The sequence below is a fragment of the Lampris incognitus genome, chromosome 16 (genome assembly GCF_029633865.1).
Source record: "Lampris incognitus isolate fLamInc1 chromosome 16, fLamInc1.hap2, whole genome shotgun sequence".
NCBI classification, from domain to species: domain Eukaryota; kingdom Metazoa; phylum Chordata; class Actinopteri; order Lampriformes; family Lampridae; genus Lampris; species Lampris incognitus.
In genome coordinates, this window is record NC_079226.1 from 42780592 (window position 1) to 42807016 (window position 26425).

Here is a 26425-nt window from a genome sequence, read left to right on the forward strand (position 1 = left end):
GGAGGAGAGGTGCTGGGTATATTGGGAGAAGGATGCTGAAGATGGAGTTGCCGGGGAAGAGGAAAAGAGGAAGCCAAAGAGGAGGTTTATGGATGTGGTGTGACACAGGAAGATGCAGAGGACAGGAAGAGATGGAAACGGGTGATCCGCTGAGCAGCTGAAAGTAGCAGTAGTAGAAAAAATAAAAACAGTATAAATAAAGACTAATATCAAAGCTTTCTAAAAAAAGAATTTCCAAGATGAGATTTAAAAGAAGCTAGAAACTTGGTTTGTCTTAGTTCAATAGGAAGAGAGTTCCATAGTATGGAGTCTCTAAGCGCAAAAGCCCGATCACCTTTTATGACAAACCATGATCTCGGACTAACCGGCAGGGCTGCACCTGCGGGTCTTAAACGTCCAGAGGGCCTATACCAGGTCAATAAATTTGAAATGTATGAAGGAGCAAAATCCTTTACAGCCTTACAAGAGAGCAATAAGATTTTAAAATCAATTTGAAATATAAAAGGGGACCAGTGTAGGGAGGCAAGCACAGGAGTGATATGGTCATGCCTCTTGGCCCCGGTGATGAGCTGAGCAGCGGCGTTTTGTACCAACTGGAGATGGTGGAGAGAGCCCTTGCTGATACCCGAGTAAACTGCATTGCAATCATCAAGCCGGGAATAGATAAAAGCATGTACGACTTTTTGTAGATCAGCAATTGACAAAAATGACATAAGTTTAGAGATTATCTTGAGCTGGAGAAAGCATGACTGAACAATATGTTTAATTCGAAACTGAGGTTAGCATTGAATATCCTCCCAAGAGTTCTAGCAGCCTGCTTAAGAGTACTTGACATACTACCAAGATTAGCACCTAAACGGCTGATGGAATTTGGGGGACAGAACAGAATGACCTCAGACTTGTCATCATTGAATTTAAGAAAATCTTTGCACATCCAGGATTTAATGTCAGAGAGGCAAGATGTGAGATTTGCTAGGCTGCTAGGATCTGTGGGTTTCAGTGGCATCTCTAACTGACATAAAAACGGTAAAATGTAATAAGGGTAATGTATAATAGCATAAAAATGGTCATATGTATGGTCATGTATAGAAAACAGAAGGGGGCCAGTGAGCCTTGAGGGACACCACAACTCAGCTGCGCCATCGAGGAAGTCGAGTTACCCAGAACAACGGAAAAACTTCTGTTGGGAGAGGTAAGTGCGTAATAAACTTAGAGCTGAGCCCTTGATGCTAACCCAAGTCTATAAGCGATGTAAGAGGATAATGTGATTGACTATGTCAAAGGCAGCACTTTAGTCTAAAAAAACTAAAATTGAGCAGTCACCTCTGTCTGCAGTCAGCAGTAGGTCATTAGTAACCTTAACCAGCGCTGTCTTGGTACTATGAAGTGCTCTAAAGCCATACCAGGAACTGTTAAAAACACTATTACAGTTCAGAGAAGATACCAATTTTGATAAAGTTACTCTCTCCAGAACCTTAAAAAAAGACAGTTTGGAGATTGGTCTGTAGTTATTTAAGGACAGGGGCTCCAAATTTGGTTTCTTTGTCAATGGGTGAACAATGGCATGCTTAAAACTGTCTGGAGAAGAACCAGAGGCCGTAGAGTTACTAAGAATTTGCAGAATAACGGGGTCAACAGTGGAAAATACCTCCTTGAGCAGCTTAGTGGGAATGATGTCTAAGATGCAGAAGGAGGTCATATTGGAGACTGTACTCTCTAACACTGAAATTGTAATTGGTTGAAACTGGGCAAAAGAGGCAGCATTAATATGGGGAATAGAACAAATGCAAGAGCCTAGCTGGATTTGGGACCTTCTCCACCTTATTTACAAAATGAGTGAGAAATCTTTTGGACAACTCAGCATCAAGTTCAAAAAAAAAAAAGTGAAGGGACCGTTAATAACAGAATCAATTAGCCTGAAGAGAACTTTAGGGATTGTGGTTATTTCTGGATATCAGTTCAGAGAAGTGTGCTGATCGTGCATCCTTCACTGCCTTCTGGTAAATTAACATTTGGTTTTTAAGGGTGTTGTGTGCTAATTCCGACTTGTTGACCTTCCATTATCATTCTGGTTTTCTACAGAGTCTTCTAAGGGCACGAGTGTGCTCGTTCAGCCAGGGGAGGTTATTTGATTTTTGTTTCCTAGTTTTAAACAGTGCAATATGGTCGAGGATGGACAGGCACTGATCACTGAATGAATTTAACAGTGCATCTAGACTGGGGAATATAAAGAGGGACTAGAAGAACCCCGCTACAATGTAGCGGTTTGGTTATCCACCCGTCTAAATCTCCCTACTCTTCATCCTGCCAGCTAACCGCCTTCCCCCTGCCCCTAAACCCTCCCCCCCACTCCAACTCCCTCCCCCCAAATGCTCAGAATCATCTGAAATGCCGAGAAAAGTGGTTTGTAGCCATTTTTAGAAAATGCATATTTTGCATAATTATGCATAATTATTTTAATTTTCTGCTATCTTTCTGGTCCTCTCTGGAACCATACCTGCCAACTCCACAAAAAATTAGGATCTTAAGTGCATTTTTGCAAAAATGCATATACTTTGCATAATGCCAAAACATTTCTAAGTCCCAGATGTTTTTTTTATATAGGTGAAAAAATCAAAGATGCTCAGAATCACCTGAAATGCCGAGAAAAGTGCTTTTTAGCCATTTTTAGAAAAATGCATATTTTGCATAATTATGCATGATTTTAATTTTCTGGGATTTTTCCCTTACTCTCTGAGACAATACCTACCACCTCCAAAAAGAATTAGGATCATAAGTGTTTTAGTTTTCGGTCCCGCTATCTACACACACACACACACACATTTCGAAAATATATGAGTAGATTGAAGGGTGATGAATTAAAAGCATCACAGAATTTAACTGCAGAGCGAGTGTTGAGAATACAACAGCATGTTTTAGGATAGTGGCTAGGAGTAGTGAGCTGTAGTGGGACTCTGAAAACAACATCTTTATGGTCGGACACAGGTATATCCACCAGATTAAGGCACTAGAGAGAGAAAGCAGATGAGCGTACAAGGTCTAAGATATGACCTTTACAGTCGTGTTACATCAACATTTACCACCATTAACATTTTCTGTGCACTTAGAATCACGTTTATTCTGAATGGAACTCTGGTTTTTCTTATGGAGATGAACTTCTGTGACCACGAATCGATGCCAAATCCACCAAAACGGAAGAAATTAAGGATAACCACTCGATGTAGTTAAAGTTTGCCACTGACATTCATCTATTATTATTTTTATTAGTCCCAAACACTGCTTAAAAATGATACAATAGTTCAGGATGAAAAAGATAAAATTCTATAATATTCTATGTAAAGGACATTTTAGAAAATAAGTAACATTAATACACAAACTCGGAGTATGAAATGAACTAATTAACTTGCATTGATTAAAAAGAAATCATTACACTTAAGCCTTCATACAATATTTATACATCTAGATTGGCGCTGATTGATAAATAATTTGCAGATAGAAATAAAATCTGTGTGGTGATATAAATTGACATAGTTCAAATTAATATGATGTGCAAAAAAATAGATACTTGAATTTGAAAGTGCAGCATACTGTACAGAAACAATTATTCATGCTTTCAAATGTGATAAGAAAGCTAAAAACAAGCAGTTTTGAAAAATAAAAAAATCCTTCAACACATTGTGTGATGTTTAACCGCTACTTCATCCGGCCACTGCGTTTTCAGAAACAAGAGTTTATAAATACTCTCAAGGTGTCAGTGACACCGAGACACATGGGTAAATGGCTTAATGGAAAATACATTTCATACCGTCCATTCTACATACTGCTCAATTGGTAGGGAGGAGTTGGTCAATCAAATGTAAACATCGCGTCATCTCTTTTTGTTGGGCTGTCACACACACTGTGAATGGACAGTGAAATGCTTCAAGTGGCGGGTAACTGAGCTCAAATCTGTGTTTTGGGATACCCATACCCCAGGAAAACATACCAGTACCCATCCAGCCAATTCTGTATGATTAAAAATGTTGCCAAGTATATAAAACAAAGCTTCAAAATCGTGTAAAAATCTGCAGCGTCCACTGGTTTCAGACTCCGGGGGCGTGGCGCCGAGAGGAAGACGGCGACGTCACCAAGGAAGCCGCCCCAAAAATCAAGAAAGGAAAGCGGGAAAAATACCCCAAAACGGTCTAACTCCGCAAATCAGCTCTATACATGGCTCAACACATTTTAACATGTCAACAGCAACACATCCCCCACATTTGTGAAGTATTTTGAAGCAAATCTGTCAATTTTGGTTCCCCCGCTCTTTAAGAACTGGCAGCTTGTCACGCTTACAAGCATAAAGAGAGACCGGCAACAGTGATGGATGGTTACCTGCACCCTCTACGTGCATGGGGCTAGTGGATCTCCAGGGGGTGGTAATATTTGGTCACTGACATGGTATGATTCTCTGACGTGCTGTGCATCTGATATTACCTTAGGCAACATTACTCTCCAGCCACAGTCGAATCTCTAACTCGTTCAGCCTAACCCACTCAATGTTGGTTTTCACCCTTTCCAGTGCCTGTTGTCTGGGCATCTGCCCCGCACCACAGTCAGGTGTCAGGCTGAAGAAGTGCTCCATCTGAAAGACAGACAGACAGCCATGCACACATGCATGCATGCATGCATACAGCAGAATGATGTTAGTAGATGCCTGAACCCTGCATACTTCAGCTGTCAACAAGACTGAAGATAACCAGACTAACAGAATAACAACATTTTAGATCACATGACGAACAGCAGAAACACGTTGTGCTGGTGGCTGCAGAGGCAACGCTGTTCACAACGAGCTGTTAGCTCAAAACCAGGTCGAAGTTAACACACTCAGCCAAAACAAAATGAGCCAATTCTAAAATGAAACTGTCAAATTTGACATAACAGTGAAATTAAGTGAATTAGTATTTGTAAGAATGCATAAAGCCAGTGTTAACCTTCCATAACTGTAGCTCTGTGTTGTAGGTGGTTGTGATTTGACCCAGCAGGCGGCCCAGGCTTCTGTCATTGATGGTGTACCTGAGTCATAAAAGAAAATTGAAGATTTTTTCATTAAAAAGGATAACGACAATAATGCATCTTATTTGTGCAGCCCATTTCAGATGCAGAGCAGCCCATAAACCTGGAAGGGAACTCGGTACATATTTATTTAACAAATGTGGAGGGCAGCGACTCCGTGTTCAGGGCCCCCACCCCCCACACCAAATGAGGTATGATTGTCATTGTCCCAGAATGCGTGTGTGATGAATGATGACCAGCAAAGTAAACACCTCGGTAGGTGGACCTTTGAGCGGTGCATCTGTCCGCTTTGCCGCGATGTTGCTAACCTCGTGCTTTTTTGGCATGGATACGAAAGATGGTTATATTTATTCATTATGTGCCTGTAGTATGTGCCTGCCGCCCAATGTCTGCTGGGATAGGCTCCAGCATCCCGTGACCCCAACTGGCATAAGCAGCTTGGCTAATGGATGGATGCTAGCTCCATTAGCTCCATGACACGTTCCCTCGGTCACATGATAGATCACTGAGGGACTTCACAATAAAATGTATGAAGTTTACAAAAATGTAAACTTCCCGTCATATCGCCATAGATCATAAAACATGCCTTTAGGTAACTGTGTGGTAAATATGTGACTTGTTATTTTCAAGCTACACCTGGTTTTTTTTCCATAAACTTATGCTGGAATGAAAAATACAGATTAGAACCAGCCATTAAGTCCACATTTATTTGAGAACAAAACGTTTACATAACTTCACAAGAGAGGAAATACTCACCATGAAAATATGATATTATCTGAAGGAGAGGGTAGAAGCAGGCACTATTCGCACTAAAGGACCCAGTAGATACTGGTGGAGGTGCCTTTGAGTGATGTGGAGAATGGGCGTGATTTCGACTGAGCACTTCTTTGGGATGATGCTGATTCTGTCACCCTAACAAGGTCTTTTGAAACCCAGGGGGTCATGGTTGTAAAAGCCCAGTCCAGGCCTGTGTGCCCTCAGCCAAGGCAACAGAGCCCTGCCTATGGACTTGAAGCTGTGCTCTAGCTCGATGGGAGTGTATCACTAAAACATTAAGAGATTCTAAAGCTAACAGATACCAGAATTAAAGTACATGATTACACCTGTTTGTACTGGTTCAAACCCCTTCTGCTGCCTTTGGAACAAGCTGGGGATGTGAAAGAGACTGACTGGTGACTGGCTGACTGATGCCAGACCAAAGAGAGCTAAAGTAGTCTAAACTTGCAAGATAAAAGAATTAATAACCTTCTGCAGATAACTGAAGGAGGAAAATGGCCTAATCTGAAGACTGTAACACTTGCACTGCCTGCACATCAAAACTTAATTTGGCATGAAAAATCAATTCCACATTTCTGGCTGCTGGCTTCGCAGTAGCTGAAAGAGCGGGAATCACTACTGTTCTTTCAGCAGCTCAAGTGTTGCATCCTACCCCTGTTCTCCTTGGGGTTTGAAGATGATTTCTAACTGCACTGACCTCTTAACCAGGTAGTCCCAGTTGAGGGTGGTCCAGTCCCAGGCCATGCTCTTTCCTACTGGGTTGGAAGACACGTAGCGCACCACAGTGAATAAGTCCTGACTCCTCACCACACTCTCATCTTTAGATGCCTCCAGCAGCCTGCCATATGGAACAGACATTATTCTCTCAGCAAATCTGCATTTACACTATTCATACATCATATCTGCATTTAAACCATTCTGTCTTGATATGAGAAATCTCTTTTATCATAGTTTACAACCGGAATATTATGACTGAGGTTATCCTATTTTAGCTTTTTTTCTCTAAACAAGTCTAAACAAGGTTAGTTGGAAAAAGATTATGAGTAAAACCTAGCACTGCAGGATAATGCTCCTTTACAACTACATGCCTTGGTGTATTGTATCTACATAGTCATCTTGATATTAATCTGATTTGATGTCGTACATTCTCGGCCTCTATTTGAATCCGCATTCTGAAGAGACAGCTCTTTCTCTTTACCTGTAGAGAAGGTCCACATCCTCCACAGATGCTAGACCATACAGGAGCTTGTCCTTCTCTTGGGCCAAAGTAGCATCTTTGTACCTCTGGAACATTATTTTCCACTTCTCCTCAGTGCCGGAGTTCTTCATGCCATAGCGGTAGACCAATAGTCTTAGGTTCACTCCCACACTAAGGTCATGGCAAGATGACAGGTCAGTAATCCATCATTACCACAGATGCTTGTACTGCTGAAGCTGCTCCGCTGGGAGCATGCATGCTATTAGCTAAAACCTGGCTGCATTAGTTACCAACCGCATGGAATACTGAGCTTCTACCCACAGCTGACACCTAGAGTTTATTAGGGTATTAATGCTGATATTCAGCGTATTATTGACTTTGCCAAGATATGATATGGATACACACCTTAAAGCATTCTATACCAGTTTTCCCCCGAAAGTAAATTCTTACCTAAAGAACATCAATGAATTTAAGGAAAATATTCCATGAATATGATTTGTTTGTGAAAACACTGAACATTAAATTGCATCTATGAGTTGTACCTTATGGTTCCATAAATCCACTCATCAAAGATCCGAGATGCCTCCTTAAGGACTTCCTCATCTCCCATCTGACAGGCGATGCTGAGCACTGTCTCCCGCAGGAGCCTGCCAAGCACATCCATCATATTCGTCACATCCATCACATTTGTCACATCCCTCACATCCATCATAATCGTCACATCTGTCACATCCAACATATTCATCACATCTGTCACATCCATCACATTCATCACAACCATCACATTGTAACATCCATCACATCCACCACATCCATCATATTCACCACATTCATCACATCCATCAACCTTCGTCACATCCATCACATCATCGCTGCTGAATAACGATGCAAGGCAACAGCACTGACATATAAGCCTTATCAGCTTTTTATTTAGACTACTTTAAAAGGTTTGTATTGCTGCACTCACAGCATACTTGTGCTGCGCCAATAATCTTTTCCGTGAATTGGAAATTTCAATGAGAACTAGAGTGTGGATGAACAAGGAAAATATAAGGACATTAATCTTTTATTGTTAAAGGTATCAACTTCAGAAGAAGACGTTTCGTGACATATCATCATAAATACAATGTGGGAGACAGTCGAAGCCTCCCATGTTGTACATCACGTTTCCTGCGCCTACCTCTCGATCTGCTCGCCTTCATCTTGCCAGCCGAGCTGCTTGGAGATTGCACTCACATGATCGCGGAATAGTTTCTGCAGAAAGGGAAAACAAGCGACAGCCTTTATAATCCGCTGTTCACCGATATCAAAATACACAAAACCTTATGGTCATTACTGACCCATTTTGCTTTTTCAAAACTGGAATAAAAGTCCACTAATGAGCAGACTCTGCTAACATGGTTATTTACAGCTGGGATGACGAGCGAAAACTAAACGAGTACTGGGACATGTTGTGGTCTCGAGCCATGAGAGGGGCAAGTGGACCTGCAGGTGAACATGCAGAAGACACAGCAGCTCCCTCACCTTAAACTTGGGGTAAACCAGGGCACTGTCTGACAGCATGCTCCCCACAAAGGCGATGGAGGACGCCACACGGTCCCAAACGATGTAATCCGTCTCATTGGCCAGGTATTTGGTGAGGTTTAGGGCGTTGCCATAATCCAGAGTATTCGCCCTGGTCAGAGAAACACAACAGCGTTTAAGTTCATCGTCAGTTTTAAGTCAGTGGTGTGGGCTATCATCTTCTCTTTGTTTTGTTTTTTTCATTCTGTATTTGTTTGCTTACCTCGCGAGAGCAAAGGCATCGTCGATGTAACTGGTGCGATCGGCTGCATCAAACGCCTGTTCAGCAAAGTGGAAATATAACTGTAAGTAGGAGAAAGCCATTGTTGCGGTTTGGTTTTTTCATGCTGCAGCAGCTGTGAGGGGGGACGTTACCAAGTGGTTGGTCTGAAGTTGTTGACTGATGCTGCTCCACATGTGTCCGTCATGATTGACTCTGTAGAAGCCCACGTGATGCCTGTTAACTTTTAGCAGTCCATCCACTGAAGGTGAGTAGTCATTGAAAACATGTTCTGAAAATCAGCATAGGGTCATAGGGTCAGGGTAGTTTTTCTAACTTCACCTTTATTCCATATAATACCTCGATAATAAATCCTGCTATCCTGCCTATGGGTGGCAGTAGTCCTGGGTGCATTCATCCATAGACTGATGTTATGGACCGGGGGACACCATGGCTTTGCAGATGATCAACGCATCTTGTCAGTGGAAAGGTACAAAATCTCCAGTTGGCGGAGAACCACGGAACTGCATGTGGAGTAGCGCCCCATGCTTTAAGCAACCATGCGCAACCGAAACCCTATAGGGGGCGTCCTGACGGACGACCTAGGTGAGCTGAGGTTTATTAGACGTTTTAAGATTCCACTCCTTTATTTGACAGTCATTCTTAGCTGGGGTGTGATAAGCAAAGAAAAGACAGAAATGGATAGGACACACCATAGAGGGAATGCTGGGAGTCCATTAACAGTCTTCTTTGCTGAGTTAATCTTTAATTTCTGATCATTGTGAAGACAAACTCGGCGTTTTGAAGGCCACTGGGTGGTTTTGAAGTTGGACATACTACCTGGCATGCTTTGGTTGAACATGAAAGTGGAACTCCTGTTGCTTTTTATTGCGTGCCATGTCCCAGGGATTGTCCACTTGTAACTGCAATGGAAGCACATTTACGGTCATCACCCAAGTAGTCCAATATCCAAACGGTTAGATTACATTTGAAGTTCAACTCCTCTTGTAATTGTCTTATTTGTTTTTGGGATTTTTCCCCCTTTTTCTCCCCAATTGTACTTGGACAATCACCCCACTCTTCCGAGCCGTCCCGGTCTCTGCTCCACCCCCTCTGCTGATCCGGGGAGGGCTGCAGACTACCACATGCCTCCTCCCATACATGTGGAGTCACCAGCCGCTTCTTTTCAACTGACAGTGAGGAGTTTCACCAGGGGGATGTAGCGTGTGGGAGGATCGTGCTATTCCCCCCAGTTCCCCCTCCCCCCTGAACAGGCGCCCCGACCAACCACAGGAGGCGCTAGTGCAGCGACCAAGACACATACCCACATCCGGCTTCCCAACCGCAGACACAGCAATTGTGTCTGTAGGGACGCCCGACCAAGCCGGAGGTAACACAGGGATTCGAACCGGCGATCCCCCTGTTGGTAGGCAACGGAATAGATCGCCATGCCACATGGATACCCCCTGTTCAACCCCTCTTTGAGAAGTATTCTAGTCTCTCTTTGTCTCCTTTAAATAAACATGTTTCGGCATGTCCAGATGACCGGCCAAATAGATCCGGATCGCCATAAGGTGGCGTTGTGCTGCGCTGACAGAGATCTGTTGCTACAGTGCCCTTTACGTTTCCCACCTGGACGTATGGCGACACGGGGGTTTATTATGTCAGTGCACCTGAAAGGGGAAGGAGGCTGACTGGCGTTGGCACTGGGATCCAGGAGGAAGCGCTTCTGGGTTAGTTTGGTGACAGAGCCAGAAAGAAACAGATCTAGGACGGGGTAACCCATTTGTTTGGTCCATGTGTCCATCACCTCTGCAACGGGCAGTCTGCTCACCTGTGTAAAGATTGGAGACCTCGGTTATTGTTCATAAAAACTCATATACAAAGTTCAGCATGGTGTGTGGTTATTCACAGTAAAATAACCTTAAATCAACATGACACTGAGAGATTAAAGAAAGGATTAAGTTCTAACATACGTTTGCGAGAGATGTCCAGAAGTTGGCTGTTTTGGCATTCTTAAAATTGTAGTCCTTCAAGTATTTCTGGTGAAGGGAGGAAAGAAAGACGTCATGACCAGCTGGAATCCTTCAAAGCTTCACTGTTCACCAGACTGTTCACCAGACCGTTTACCAGACTGTTCACCAGACTGTTCACCAGACTGTTTACCAGACTGTTTATACCAGACTGTTCACCAGACTGTTCATCAGGCTGTTCACCAGACTGTTTACCAGACTGTTTATACCAGACTGTTCACCAGACTGTTTATACCAGACTGTTCATACCAGACTATTTACCAGACTTCATGATGCAACAACAACAATGAGATGTTTGCCAGACTGTTCACCAGGCTGTTCACCAGACTGTTCACCACACTGTTTACCAGACTGTTCACCACACTGTTTACCAGACTGTTCACCACACTGTTCACCACTGTTCACCAGACTGTTCATCAGGCTGTTCACCAGACTGTTTACCAGACTGTTTATACCAGACTGTTTACCAGACTTCATGATGCAACAACAACAATGAGATGTTTGCCAGACTGTTCACCAGGCTGTTAACCAGACTGTTCACCACACTGTTTACCAGACTGTTCACCACACTGTTCACCACTGTTCACCAGACTGTTCATCAGGCTGTTCACCAGACTATTTACCAGACTGATTATACCAGACTGTTCACCAGACTGTTTATACCAGACTGTTTACCAGACTTCATGATGCAACAACAACAATGAGATGTTTGCCAGACTGTTCACCAGGCTGTTCACCACACTGTTTACCAGACTGTTCACCACAGTGTTTACCAGACTGTTCACCACACTGTTTACCAGACTTCATGATGCAACAACAACAATGAGATGTTCACCAGACTGTTCACCAGACAGTTTACCAGGCTGTTTATACCAGACTGTTTACCACACTGTTCACCAGACTGTTCACCAGACTTCATGATGCAACAACAACAATGAGATGTTCACCAGACTGTTCACCAGACAGTTTACCAGGCTGTTTATACCAGACTGTTCACCAGACTGTTCACCAGACTTCATGATGCAACAACAACAATGAGATGTTCACCAGACTGTTCACCAGACTGTTTATACCAGACTGTTTATACCAGACTGTTCACCAGACAGTTTACCAGGCTGTTAATACCAGACTGTTTATACCAGACTGTTCACCAGGCTGTTTATACCAGACTGTTCACCAGACAGTTTACCAGGCTGTTTATACCAGACTGTTTATACCAGACTGTTCACCAGACAGTTTACCAGGCTGTTTATACCAGACTGTTTACCAGTTTGTTTATACCAGACTGTTTACCAGACTGTTCACCAGACTTCATGATGCAACAACAACAATGAGATGTTCACCAGACTGTTCACCAGACTGTTTACCAGGCTGTTCACCAGACTGTTTATACCAGACTGTTTACCAGACTGTCTGTGAATGTTCTCATTCATCCAGGTTATGGTTATCCAAAGGAGTTGAATCAAGTGCAACTGGAATCAAGTCCAGTTGCGCTTGATTCAACTCCTTTGGATGTTCACCAGACTGTTTACCAGACTTCATGATGAAAAACAACGAGACGTTTACCAGACTGTTCACCAGACTGTTTACCAGACTTCATGATGCAACAACAATGAGATGGCAGTACAAACTTGCACAACAAATGAAATTTAGCAAAGAAACAAGTCCTGAGGATTATCATGTTTGTTGAATTTGCTGACACATGGTGATACTGGTAATGGCACTGGTGTTTGTGTCCTTTTGAAATAGTCTCTGGTGGCATGTGCACCCGCCTCAGCGGCAAACAAACACGACTGAACCTGAGTTTTATCTTACGAGCTGCCATAAGTGCTGCTTGTTCACTATGACGATGTGGCCTCCCCCTCCTCCTTCTCCGGTATTCTCTGGAGGTAATGGCAGTGGAAGTGTGCATGCTGTGGAAATTCAGGGATTATCTTTTGCTTTAAATTAGCCAGCAGCACAACACGGGGATCACCGGTTCGAATCCCTGTGTTGCCTCCGGCTGGGTCGGGCATCCCTACAGACACAATTGGCCATGTCTGTGGGTGGGAAGCCGGATGTGGGTGTGTGTCCTGGTTGCTGCACTAGCGCCCCCTCTGGTCGGGGGGGGTGGCACTGGGGGGAATAGCGTGATCCTCCCATGCGCTACGTCCCCCTGGTGAAACTCCTCACTGTCAGGTGAAAAGAAGCGGCTGGTGACTCCACATGTATCGGAGGAGGCATGTGGTAGTCTGCAACCCTCCCCGGATCGGCAGAGGGGGTGGAGCAGAGACCGGGTCGGCTCAGAAGGGTGGGGTAATTGGCCAAGTACAACTGGGGAGAATAAAGGGCGGGAATCCAAAAAAAATAGCCAGCAGCAGAGGGCATCTAAAAGGACATTAGTATGCATGTTAAGGTGCATATTTGAGACCGTGTGTTTGAATGCACACGTGCACTCTTGAATGTAATATAGCGGTAGATCACATGGAACCGTTTTACCATCTGAGATTACAGCGGAAGGTCTTTAACTTACTCGACAACCATCTCTGAACTTGTCTTGTCCCATCCAGTCTTCAAGCATTCTGAGAATGGAGGCCCCCTAAAAATGTTAACATTTTAGTACAGTTTTTATCACATCATATAGTTATTGTTGAAATTTACTTCATGAATCTCATTGACAGCTAGAACTTAATTCCCATTAATATCAAAGATTTGAGGACCTTTAAACTGGACACGGGTATCAACCAATCTTTCTCGGCCAACTGGCACACAGTGTGTCTAGTGCAGCTGCCTAGACTTGAATGTAGAGGACCACTCCGCCAGCCCCTCATCCCACCGTCCTGCAGCTGATACACTCTAATTCTTGGAACCTCTGCAAGGTGTTGTGTTCCTCAAGCAAACTGTTATGTACTCGGGGGGGGGGCATCTGGATAGCATGGGGGTCTATTCCGTTGCCTACCAATATTGGGATCGCCAGTTCGAATCCCCATGGTACCTCCGGCTCGGTCGGGAGTCCCTACAGACACAACTGGCTGGTGGGAAGCCGGATGTGGGTATGTGTCCTGGTCGCTGCACTAGCGCCTCCTCTGGTCAGTCGGGGCGCCTGTTCGGGAGTGGGGGGGGGAACTGGGGGGGATAGCGTGATCCTCCCACGTGCTATGTCCCCCTGGTGAAACTCCTCACTGTCAGGTGAAAAGAAGCGGCTGGTGACTCCACATGTATGGGAGGAGGCATGTGGTAGTCTGCAGCCCTCCCCGGATCAGCAGAGGGGGTGGAGCAGAGACCGGGACGGCTCAGGAGGGTGGAGTAATTGGCTAAGTACAGTTGGCGAGAAAAAGGGGGGAAAGAAAAAACAGTTATGTACTCCATTTCTCGTGTTGGTGGCTGTATGGGGCATGTATGTGGGCTCTTGACTACGGTTATTTATATACATAACTATTATTCAGCATATACAACAGACACATGCAGCCTCGAACATTCCTCGGTAACGTGATAAAAGAGTGTCTAACAGCTGCAGTACCGCCACATGTCCACTAGGATGGACTTCCAGGTGAGTACCTTGCTATAGGAGATGGCATCGAACACGGAGGTGATCTCGGAGGGAGTTGACACATTCACGATGATTGGGTGAGAGGAGAGGAGGGCATCATCCACCATGACAGGAAGCACGTCACTTATGACCATGATGTCGCGCTGTGTCGCCGGGGGAAGACAAGTGGTGTAGTTTAGTATGGCAGCCAGAAGACGAGCCCGCCATCATCCTACAGCACACCATGTAGTCCACCATGTAGTCCGCCGTGCAGCAGAACCGGACCACCTCTACACAACCTGTCTCAGCGTACACCGTTACTGGGCAGGTCATTTCTTTATTTCTCAGCAAATATCTCCAACACAAATCCTTCTGCATCTGTTCGACCCCCAAAGTGGTTCAAAGTGGTAAAGTTGGTGATTCTAGTTTTTTTTTTTTCCTATCATCTTTTTTGTTGTTGTCATTTTTTGCTTTATTTGATAGTGATGGTAGAGAGACTGGAAAGGCAGAGAGAGAGAGAGGGACGGGGAAAGGCAGGGAGAGAGAGGGACGGGGAAAGGCAGGGAGAGAGAGAGGGACGGGGAAAGGTAGGGAGAGAGAGAGGGACGGGGAAAGGCAGGGAGAGAGAGAGAGGGACGGGGAAAGGCAGGGAGAGAGAGAGAGGGACGGGGAAAGGCAGGGAGAGAGAGAGGGACGGGGAAAGGCAGGGAGAGAGAGGGACGGGGAAAGGCAGGGAGAGAGAGAGAGGGATGGGGAAAGGCAGGGAGAGAGAGAGAGGGACGGGGAAAGGCAGGGAGAGAGAGAGAGGGACGGGGAAAGGCAGGGAGAGAGAGAGGGACGGGGAAAGGCAGGGAGAGAGAGAGAGGGATGGGGAAAGGCAGGGAGAGAGAGAGAGGGATGGGGAAAGGCAGGGAGAGAGAGAGAGGGATGGGGAAAGGCAGGGAGAGAGAGAGAGGGACGGGGAAAGGCAGGGAGAGAGAGAGAGGGACGGGGAAAGGCAGGGAGAGAGAGAGAGGGGAAAGGCAGGGAGAGAGAGAGAGGGATGGGCAAAGGCAGGGAGAGAGAGAGGGACGGGGAAAGGCAGGGAGAGAGAGAGAGGGACGGGGAAAGGCAGGGAGAGAGAGAGAGGGACGGGGAAAGGCAGGGAGAGAGAGAGAGGGACGGGGAAAGGCAGGGAGAGAGAGAGGGACGGGGAAAGGCAGGGAGAGAGAGGGATGGGAAAGGCAGGGAGAGAGAGGGATGGGAAAGGCAGGGAGAGAGAGAGGGATGGGAAAGGCAGGGAGAGAGAGAGAGGGATGGGGAAAGGCAGGGAGAGAGAGAGGGACGGGGAAAGGCAGGGAGAGAGAGAGAGGGATGGGGAAAGGCAGGGAGAGAGAGAGAGGGATGGGGAAAGGCAGGGAGAGAGAGAGAGGGACGGGGAAAGGCAGGGAGAGAGAGAGGGACGGGGAAAGGCAGGGAGAGAGAGAGAGGGACGGGGAAAGGCAGGGAGAGAGAGAGGGACGGGGAAAGGCAGGGAGAGAGAGAGAGGGACGGGGAAAGGCAGGGAGAGAGAGAGGGACGGGGAAAGGCAGGGAGAGAGAGAGAGGGATGGGGAAAGGCAGGGAGAGAGAGGGATGGGGAAAGGCAGGGAGAGAGGGATGGGGAAAGGCAGGGAGAGAGAGAGAGGGATGGGGAAAGGCAGGGAGCGAGAGAGAGGGATGGGGAAAGGCAGGGAGAGAGAGAGAGGGACGGGGAAAGGCAGGGAGAGAGAGAGGGACGGGGAAAGGCAGGGAGAGAGAGAGAGGGACGGGGAAAGGCAGGGAGAGAGAGAGAGGGACAGGGAAAGGCAGGGAGAGAGAGAGAGGGACGGGGAAAGGCAGGGAGAGAGAGAGGGACGGGGAAAGGCAGGGAGAGAGAGAGAGGGACGGGGAAAGGCAGGGAGAGAGCGAGAGGGACGGGGAAAGGCAGGGAGAGAGAGAGGGACGGGGAAAGGCAGGGAGAGAGAGGGATGGGAAAGGCAGGGAGAGAGAGAGGGATGGGAAAGGCAGGGAGAGAGAGAGAGGGATGGGGAAAGGCAGGGAGAGAGAGAGAGGGATGGGCAAAGGCAGGAAGAGAGAGGGACGGGGAAAGGCAGGGAGAGAGAGGGATGGGAAAGGCAGGGAGAGAGAGAGAGGGACGGGGAAAGGCAGGGAGAGAGAGGGGTGGGGAAAGGCAGGGGGAGAGAGAGAGGGATGGGCAAAGGCAGGAAGAGAGAGGGACGGGGAAAGGCAGGGAGAGAGAGGGATGGGAAAGGCAGGGAGAGAGAGGGATGGGAAAGGCAGGGAGAGAGAGGGATGGGAAAGGCAGGGAGAGAGAGAGGGACAGGGAAAGGCAGGGAGAGAGGGGCATGGGGAAAGGCAGGGAGAGAGAGAGGGACGGGGAAAGGCAGGGAGAGAGAGAGGGACGGGGAAAGGTAGGGAGAGAGAGAGAGGGACGGGGAAAGTCAGGGAGAGAGAAGGACAGGGAAAGTCAGGGAGAGAGAGAGGGATGGGGAAAGTCAGGGAGAGAGAGAGGGATGGGGAAAGTCAGGGAGAGAGAGAGGGACGGGGAAAGTCAGAGAGAGAGAGAGGGACGGGGAAAGTCAGGGAGAGAGAGAGGGATGGGGAAAGTCAGGGAGAGAGAGAGGGATGGGGAAAGTCAGGGAGAGAGAGAGGGACGGGGAAAGTCAGAGAGAGAGAGAGGGACGGGGAAAGTCAGAGAGAGAGAGGGATGGGGAAAGTCAGAGAGAGAGAGAGGGACGGGGAAAGTCAGAGAGAGAGAGAGGGATGAGGAAAGGCAGGGAGTGAGAGAGAGAGGGATGAGGAAAGGCAGGGAGTGAGAGAGAGAGAGGGATGAGGAAAGGCAGTGAGAGAGAGAGGGACGGAGAAAGGTAGGGAGAGAGAGAGGGATGGGGAAAGGTAGGGAGAGAGAGAGGGATGGGGAAAGGCAGGGAGAGAGAGAGGGATGGGGAAAGGCAGGGAGAGAGAGAGAGAAGGATGACATGCAGCAGAGGGCCGGTCAGGAAGCCAGGCCGCTGCAGTAAGGACTCAGCCTTACGGGGTACGCCTCTACCACAGCAGCCACCGGGGAGCCCCAGTTACTGATTCAGGTCGACAACCGGCAAGTCAAGAGCAAAACAAGACAGCTGACCCAGAATGCCCCCCCCCACACACACACACACACAGCAGGAATAAAGATCTCACCATTCCCCAGTTGGGTTCAGCTTTCTCCACACCGATGTATTCAAAAAAACTGGCAAAACCTTCATTTAACCAGAGGTCATCCCACCAGTCCATCGTCACTATGTTGCCAAACCACTGAGGAGGAAACACAGCATTACACTCTGCCGGCAGAGAGGGGAACAGGAAACGTGGGTTCGTCCGTGGTCTGTCTTATGTGTGTGAGTTTAATTCTAGACGTGACACATCCGGGTGTACTTTTCTTGGTTCACCTATACCACGTGTCCACACCAAGCTTCAACATTTCTCTGTTTCACAAGAGTCATACAGCAGTACATCTGTTCAGCAAATGTGCTCTCAAGCATGCTTATCAAAGCAGAAACCAGCAACAGGCAGGCAGGCAGACAGACAGACAGACAGACAGACAGGCAGGCAGACAGACAGACAGGCAGGCAGGCAGACAGACAGGTAGACAGACAGGCAGGCAGACAGACAGGCAGGCAGGCAGACAGACAGTTAGGCAAGCAGACAGGCAGACAGACAGACAGACAGACAGACAGACAGACAGGCAGGCAGACAGGCAGGCAGACAGACAGACAGGCAGGCAGGCAGACAGACAGACAGACAGACAGACAGACAGGCAGGCAGGCAGGCAGGCAGACAGACAGACAGCCAGACAAACAGACAGGCAGGCAGGCAGGCAGACAGACAGTTAGGCAAGCAGGCAGGCTAACAGACAGGCAGACAGGCAGACAGACAGTTAGGCAAGCAGGCAGAAAGACAGACAGACAGACAGGCAGGCAGGCAGACAGACAGGTAGACAGACAGACAGACAGACAAACAGACAGGCAGGCAGGCAGGCAGACAGACAGTTAGGCAAGCAGGCAGGCAGACAGACAGACAGACAGGCAGGGAGGCAGACAGACATACAGACAGACAGACAGACAGACAGACAGACAGACAGACAGACAGACAGTTAGGCAAGCAGGCAGACAGACAGACAGACAGACAGACAGGCAGGCAGGCAGGCAGGCAGACAGACAGACAGACAGACAGACAGACAGACAGACAGACAGACAGACAGACAGACAGGCAGGCAGGCAGGCAGACAGACAGACAGATACCTACTGTCTTCTTGTGATTTTAACACCACTGTTATGTCACCCCAGGATGGGGGATGGATACATCTACTTGTTATTTTGTTTGTTTATTAAAGTCTCACGTTTTGAAGTAATATTTATCAGAACATCAACTACTGATGAATCAGCAGCTGCATCCATGTGCTACAGTGACCTTGTTGCCATGGCAATGTGATATTATCTCTACACTCACATAACAAAGTTGTCAAATATTTGTGATATGTATATAGTATCTGCAATACATAATACTCAAAATCCATTTTCATTTCTTGGCTCATCACTACTGTCTTTTCTGTGTCTTGGAACAAAAATGGAGTACAGGAAGCCCCTCTTGTCTCCCACTGCTGCAGCCAGGCTCCTCCTGTCTCACACTGCTACAGCCAGGCTCCTCTTGTCTCCCACTGCTGCAGCCAGGTGCCTCCTGCCTCCCACTGCTGCAGCCAGGTGCCTCCTGCCTCCCACTGCTGCAGCCAGGTGCCTCCTGTCTCACACTGCTACAGCCAGGTGCCTCCTGACTCACACTGTTGCAGCCAGGTGCCTCCTGACTCACACTGCTTTAGCCAGGCTCCTCCTGCCTCACACTGCTTTAGCCAGGCTCCTCCTGTCTCACACTGCTGCAGCCAGGTGCCTCCTGCCTCACACTGCTGCAGCCAGGTGCCTCCTGACTCACACTGCGTTAGCCAGGCTCCTCCTGTCTCACACTGCTACAGCCAGGTGCCTCCTGTCTCACACTGCTTTAGCCAGGCTCCTCCTGTCTCACACTGCTACAGCCAGGTGCCTCCTGTCTCACACTGCTGCAGCCAGGCTCCTCCTGCCTCACACTGCTTTAGCCAGGCTCCTCCTGTCTCACACTGCTACAGCCAGGTGCCTCCTGTCTCACACTGCTGCAGCCAGGTGCCTCCTGTCTCACACTGCTGCAGCCAGGTGCCTCCTGTCTCACACTGCTACAGCCAGGTGCCTCCTGTCTCACACTGCTGCAGCCAGGTGCCTCCTGACTCACACTGTTGCAGCCAGGTGCCTCCTGACTCACACTGCTTTAGCCAGGCTCCTCCTGCCTCACACTGCTTTAGCCAGGCTCCTCCTGTCTCAAACTGCTGCAGCCAGGTGCCTCCTGCCTCACACTGCTGCAGCCAGGTGCCTCCTGCCTCCCACTGCTGCAGCCAGGTGCCTCCTGACTCACACTGCTGCAGCCAGGTGCCTCCTGCCTCACACTGCTTTAGCCAGGCTCCTCCTGCCTCACACTGCTGCAGCTAGGTGCCTCCTGACTCCCACTGCTGCAGCCAGGCTCCTCCTGCCTCACACTGCTGCAGCCAGGTGCCTCCTGACTCACACTGCTTTAGCCAGGCTCCTCCTGCCTCACACTGCTTTAGCCAGGCTCCTCCTGTCTCACACTGTTTTAGCCAGGCTCCTCCTGTCTCACACTGCTGCAGCCAGGTGCCTCCTGCCTCACACTGCTGGAGCCAGGTGCCTCCTGCCTCCCACTGCTGCAGCCAGGTGCCTCCTGACTCCCACTGCTGCAGCCAGGTGCCTCCTGCCTCCCACTGTTGCAGCCAGGTGCCTCCTGACTCCCACTGTTGCAGCCAGGTGCCTCCTGACTCCCACTGTTGCAGCCAGGTGCCTCCTGACTCACACTGCTGCAGCCAGGTGCCTCCTGCCTCCCACTGCTGCAGCCAGGTGCCTCCTGACTCCCACTGCTGCAGCCAGGTGCCTCCTTACTCCCACTGCTGCAGCCAGGTGCCTCCTGCCTCACACTGTTGCAGCCAGGTGCCTCCTGCCTCCCACTGCTGCAGCCAGGTGCCTCCTGACTCCCACTGCTGCAGCCAGGTGCCTCCTGACTCCCACTGCTGCAGCCAGGTGCCTCCTGACTCCCACTGCTGCAGCCAGGTGCCTCCTGACTCCCACTGCTGCAGCCAGGTACCTCCTGTCTCACACTGTTGCAGCAAGGTAGGTGCCTCCTGCCTCACACTGCTGCAGCAAGGTAGGTGCCTCCTGTCTCACACTGCTGTAGCCAGGTGCCTCCTTCCTCACACTGCTGCAGCCAGGTGCCTCCTGCCTAACACTGCTGCAGCCAGGTGCCTCCTGCCTCACACTGCTACAGCCAGGTGCCCCCTGCCTCACACTGCTGCAGCCAGGTGCCTCCTGCCTCACACTGTTGCAGCCAGGCTCCTCCTGTCTCACACTGCTGCAGCCAGGTAGGTGGCTCCTGCCTCACACTGCTGCAGCAAGGTAGGTGCCTCCTGTCTCCCACTGCAGCAGCCAGGTGCCTCCTGCCTCACAGTGCTACAGCCAGGTGCCTCCTGCCTCACACTGCTGCAGCCAGGTGCCTCCTGCATCACACTGTTGCAGCCAGGTGCCTCCTGCCTCACACTGCTACAGCCAGGCTCCTCCTGTCTCACACTGCTGCAGCCAGGTAGGTGACTCCTGCCTCACACTGCTGCAGCAATGTAGGTGCCTCCTGTCTCACACTGCTGCAGCCAGGCTCCTCCTGCCTCACACTGCTGCAGCCAGGTAGGTGACTCCTGCCTCACACTGCTGCAGCCAGGCTCCTCCTGTCTCACACTGCTGCAGCCAGGCTCCTCCTGCCTCACACTGCTGCAGCCAGGCTCCTCCTGTCTCACACTGCTGCAGCCAGGCTCCTCCTGCCTCACACTGCTGCAGCCAGGTGCCTCCTGTCTCACACTGTTGCAGCAAGGTAGGTGCCTCCTGCCTCACACTGCTGCAGCAAGGTAGGTGCCTCCTGTCTCACACTGCTGTAGCCAGGTGCCTCCTTCCTCACACTGCTGCAGCCAGGTGCCTCCTGCCTCACACTGCTGCAGCCAGGTGCCTCCTGCCTCACACTGCTACAGCCAGGTGCCCCCTGCCTCCCACTGCTGCAGCCAGGTGCCTCCTGCCTCACACTGTTGCAGCCAGGCTCCTCCTGTCTCACACTGCTGCAGCCAGGTAGGTGGCTCCTGCCTCACACTGCTGCAGCAAGGTATGTGCCTCCTGTCTCCCACTGCAGCAGCCAGGTGCCTCCTGCCTCACAGTGCTACAGCCAGGTGCCTCCTGCCTCACACTGCTGCAGCCAGGTGCCTCCTGTCTCACACTGCTGCAGCCAGGCTCCTCCTGCCTCACACTGCTGCAGCCAGGTAGGTGACTCCTGCCTCACACTGCTGCAGCCAGGCTCCTCCTGTCTCACACTGCTGCAGCCAGGCTCCTCCTGCCTCACACTGCTGCAGCCAGGCTCCTCCTGTCTCACACTGCTGCAGCCAGGCTCCTCCTGCCTCACACTGCTGCAGCCAGGTGCATCCTGTCTCACACTGCTGCAGCCAGGTAGGTGACTCCTGCCTCACACTGCTGCAGCAATGTAGGTGCCTCCTGTCTCACACTGCTGCAGCAAGGTAGGTGACTCCTGCCTCACACTGCTGCAGCAAGGTAGGTGAATCCTGCCTCACACTGCTGCAGCAAGGTAGGTGACTCCTGCCTCACACTGCTGCAGCCAGGTGCCTCCTGTCTCACACTGCTGCAGCCAGGTGCCTCCTGTCTCACACTGCTGCAGCCAGGCTCCTCCTGTCTCACACTGCTGCAGCCAGGTGCCTCCTGTCTCACACTGCTGCAGCCAGGTGCCTCCTGCCTCACACTGCTACAGCCAGGCTCCTCCTGCCTCACACTGCTGCAGCCAGGTAGGTGACTCCTGCCTCACACTGCTGCAGCAAGGTAGGTGCCTCCTGTCTCCCACTGCTGTAGCCAGGTGCCTCCTTCCTCACACTGCTGCAGCCAGGTGCCTCCTGCCTCACACTGCTACAGCCAGGTGCCCCCTGCCTCACACTGCTGCAGCCAGGTGCCTTCTGCCTCACACTGTTGCAGCCAGGCTCCTCCTGTCTCACACTGCTGCAGCCAGGTAGGTGACTCCTGCCTCACACTGCTGCAGCAATGTAGGTGCCTCCTGTCTCACACTGCTGCTGCCAGGTGCCTCCTGTCTCACACTGCTGCAGCCAGGATCCTCCTGCCTCACACTGCTGCAGCCAGGTGCCTCCTGTCTCACACTGCTGCAGCCAGGCTCCTCCTGCCTCACACTGCTGCAGCCAGGTAGGTGACTCCTGCCTCACACTGCTGCAGCCAGGCTCCTCCTGTCTCACACTGCTGCAACCATGCTCCTCCTGCCTCACAATGCTGCAGCCAGGCTCCTCCTGTCTCACACTGCTGCAGCCAGGCTCCTCCTGCCTCACACTGGTGCAGCCATGTGCCTCCTGTCTCACACTGCTGCAGCCAGGCTCCTCCTGTCTCACACTGCTGCAGCCAGGTAGGTGACTCCTGCTTCACACTGCTGCAGCAAGGTAGGTGACTCCTGCCTCACACTGCTGCAGCAAGGTAGGTGACTACTGCCTCACACTGCTGCAGCCAGGTGCCTCCTGTCTCACACTGCTGCAGCCAGGTGCCTCCTGTCTTACACTGCTGCAGCAAGGCTCCTCCTGTCTCACACTGCTGCAGCCAGGTGCCTCCTGTCTCACACTGCTACAGCCAGGTGCCTCCTGCCTCACACTGCTGCAGCCAGGTGCCTCCTGCCTCACACTGCTACAGCCAGGCTCCTCCTGCCTCACACTGCTGCAGCCAGGTGCCTCCTGTCTCACACTGCTACAGCCAGGCTCCTCCTGCCTCACACTGCTACAGCCAGGCTCCTCCTGCCTCACACTGCTGCAGCCGGGTGCCTCCTGCCTCCCACTGCTGCAGCCAGGTGCCTCCTGACTCACACTGCTGCAGCCAGGTGCCTCCTGCCTCACACTGCTTTAGCCAGGCTCCTCCTGCCTCACACTGCTGCAGCCAGGTGCCTCCTGACTCCCACTACTGCAGCCAGGTGCCTCCTGCCTCCCACTGCTGCAGCCAGGTGCCTCCTGACTCCCACTGTTGCAGCCAGGTGCCTCCTGACTCCCACTGCTGCAGCCAGGTGCCTCCTGCCTCCCACTGCTGCAGCCAGGTACCTCCTGACTCCCACTGCTGCAGCCAGGTGCCTCCTGACTCCCACTGCTGCAGCCAGGTGCCTCCTGCCTCACACTGTTGCAGCCAGGTGCCTCCTGCCTCCCACTGCTGCAGCCAGGTGCCTCCTGACTCCCACTGCTGCAGCCAGGTGCCTCCTGACTCCCACTGCTGCAGCCAGGTGCCTCCTGCCTCACACTGTTGCAGCCAGGTGCCTCCTGCCTCCCACTGCTGCAGCCAGGTGCCTCCTGACTCCCACTGCTGCATCCATGTGCCTCCTGACTCACACTGCTGCAGCCAGGCTCCTCCTGTCTCAAACGGCTGCAGCCAGGTAGGTGACTCCTGCCTCACACTGCTGCAGCAAGGTAGGTGCCTCCTGTCTCACACTGCTGTAGCCAGGTGCCTCCTTCCTCACACTGCTGCAGCCAGGTGCCTCCTTCCTCACACTGCTGCAGCCAGGTGCCTCCTGCCTCACACTGCTGCAGCCAGGTAGGTGCCTCCTGCCTCACACTGCTACAGCCAGGTGCCCCCTGCCTCACACTGCTGCAGCCAGGTGCCTCCTGCCTCACACTGTTGCAGCCAGGCTGCTCCTGTCTCACACTGCTGCAGCCAGGTAGGTGGCTCCTGCCTCACACTGCTGCAGCAAGGTAGGTGCCTCCTGTCTCCCACTGCAGCAGCCAGGTGCCTCCTGCCTCACAGTGCTACAGCCAGGTGCCTCCTGCCTCACACTGCTGCAGCCAGGTGCCTCCTGCATCACACTGTTGCAGCTAGGTGCCTCCTGCCTCACACTGCTACAGCCAGGCTCCTCCTGTCTCACACTGCTGCAGCCAGGTAGGTGACTCCTGCCTCACACTGCTGCAGCCAGGCTCCTCCTGTCTCACACTGCTGCAGCCAGGCTCCTCCTGCCTCACACTGCTGCAGCCAGGCTCCTCCTGTCTCACACTGCTGCAGCCAGGCTCCTCCTGCCTCACACTGCTGCAGCCAGGTGCCTCCTGTCTCACACTGCTGCAGCCAGGCTCCTCCTGTCTCACACTGCTGCAGCCAGGTAGGTGACTCCTGCCTCACACTGCTGCAGCAATGTAGGTGCCTCCTGTCTCACACTGCTGCAGCAAGGTAGGTGACTCCTGCCTCACACTGCTGCAGCAAGGTAGGTGACTCCTGCCTCACACTGCTGCAGCCAGGTGCCTCCTGTCTCACACTGCTGCAGCCAGGTGCCTCCTGTCTCACACTGCTGCAGCCAGGCTCCTCCTGTCTCACACTGCTGCAGCCAGGTGCCTCCTGTCTCACACTGCTGCAGCCAGGTGCCTCCCGCCTCACACTGCTACAGCCAGGCTCCTCCTGCCTCACACTGCTGCAGCCAGGTGCCTCCTGCCTCACACTGCTGCAGCCAGGTGCCTCCGGTTACAATGCTGCAGCCAGGTGCCTCCTGCCTCCCACTGCTGCAGCCAGGTGCCTCCTGACTCACACTGCTGACGCCAGGTGCCTCCTGCCTCACACTGCTTTAGCCCGGCTCCTCCTGCCTCACACTGCTGCAGCCAGGTGCCTCCTGACTCCCACTGTTGCAGCCAGGTGCCTCCTGCCTCCCACTGCTGCAGCCAGGTGCCTCCTGACTCCCACTGTTGCAGCCAGGTGCCTCCTGCCACCCACTGCTGCAGCCAGGTGCCTCCTGCCTCCCACTGCTGCAGCCAGGTGCCTCCTGACTCCCACTGCTGCAGCCAGGTGCCTCCTGACTCCCACTGCTGCAGCCAGGTGCCTCCTGCCTCACACTGTTGAGGCCAGGTGCCTCCTGCCTCTCACTGCTGCAGCCAGGTGCCTCCTGACTCCCACTGCTGCAGCCAGGTGCCTCCTGACTCCCACTGCTGCAGCCAGGTGCCTCCTGACTCCCACTGCTGCAGCCAGGTGCCTCCTGCCTCACACTGTTGCAGCCAGGTGCCTCCTGCCTCCCACTGCTGCAGCCAGGTGCCTCCTGACTCCCACTGCTGCATCCATGTGCCTCCTGACTCACACTGCTGCAGCCAGGCTCCTCCTGTCTCAAACGGCTGCAGCCAGGTAGGTGACTCCTGCCTCACACTGCTGCAGCAAGGTAGGTGCCTCCTGTCTCACACTGCTGTAGCCAGGTGCCTCCTTCCTCACACTGCTGCAGCCAGGTGCCTCCTTCCTCACACTGCTGCAGCCAGGTGCCTCCTGCCTCACACTGCTGCAGCCAGGTAGGTGCCTCCTGCCTCACACTGCTACAGCCAGGTGCCCCCTGCCTCACACTGCTGCAGCCAGGTGCCTCCTGCCTCACACTGTTGCAGCCAGGCTGCTCCTGTCTCACACTGCTGCAGCCAGGTAGGTGGCTCCTGCCTCACACTGCTGCAGCAAGGTAGGTGCCTCCTGTCTCCCACTGCAGCAGCCAGGTGCCTCCTGCCTCACAGTGCTACAGCCAGGTGCCTCCTGCCTCACACTGCTGCAGCCAGGTGCCTCCTGCATCACACTGTTGCAGCTAGGTGCCTCCTGCCTCACACTGCTACAGCCAGGCTCCTCCTGTCTCACACTGCTGCAGCCAGGTAGGTGACTCCTGCCTCACACTGCTGCAGCAATGTAGGTGCCTCCTGTCTCACACTGCTGCAGCCAGGTGCCTCCTGTCTCACACTGCTGCAGCCAGGCTCCTCCTGCCTCACACTGCTGCAGCCAGGTAGGTGACTCCTGCCTCACACTGCTGCAGCCAGGCTCCTCCTGTCTCACACTGCTGCAGCCAGGCTCCTCCTGCCTCACACTGCTGCAGCCAGGCTCCTCCTGTCTCACACTGCTGCAGCCAGGCTCC

At 51.5% G+C, this 26425-nt stretch overlaps 1 protein-coding gene across 1 annotated transcript in view; it reads right to left on the reverse strand.

Annotated features, from left to right (window-relative positions):
- Window positions 1-3109: 3109 nt before the first annotated feature.
- enpep (glutamyl aminopeptidase) overlaps window positions 3110-26425 on the reverse strand; it is a 37736-nt gene continuing 14420 nt past the window's right edge. The window contains exons 6-20 of the mRNA XM_056296002.1: window positions 17552-17665; window positions 14381-14515; window positions 13356-13421; window positions 10787-10852; window positions 10484-10644; window positions 9651-9733; window positions 8966-9102; window positions 8814-8869; window positions 8552-8702; window positions 8208-8281; window positions 7570-7674; window positions 7028-7198; window positions 6527-6667; window positions 4971-5052; window positions 3110-4621 (exon numbers count right to left, since the gene is read on the reverse strand). Of these exons, the coding sequence (XP_056151977.1) occupies window positions 4475-4621; window positions 4971-5052; window positions 6527-6667; window positions 7028-7198; window positions 7570-7674; window positions 8208-8281; window positions 8552-8702; window positions 8814-8869; window positions 8966-9102; window positions 9651-9733; window positions 10484-10644; window positions 10787-10852; window positions 13356-13421; window positions 14381-14515; window positions 17552-17665 (1689 nt within the window). The 3' untranslated portion in view covers window positions 3110-4474. The remainder of the gene's footprint in view (window positions 4622-4970; window positions 5053-6526; window positions 6668-7027; window positions 7199-7569; window positions 7675-8207; window positions 8282-8551; window positions 8703-8813; window positions 8870-8965; window positions 9103-9650; window positions 9734-10483; window positions 10645-10786; window positions 10853-13355; window positions 13422-14380; window positions 14516-17551; window positions 17666-26425) is intronic.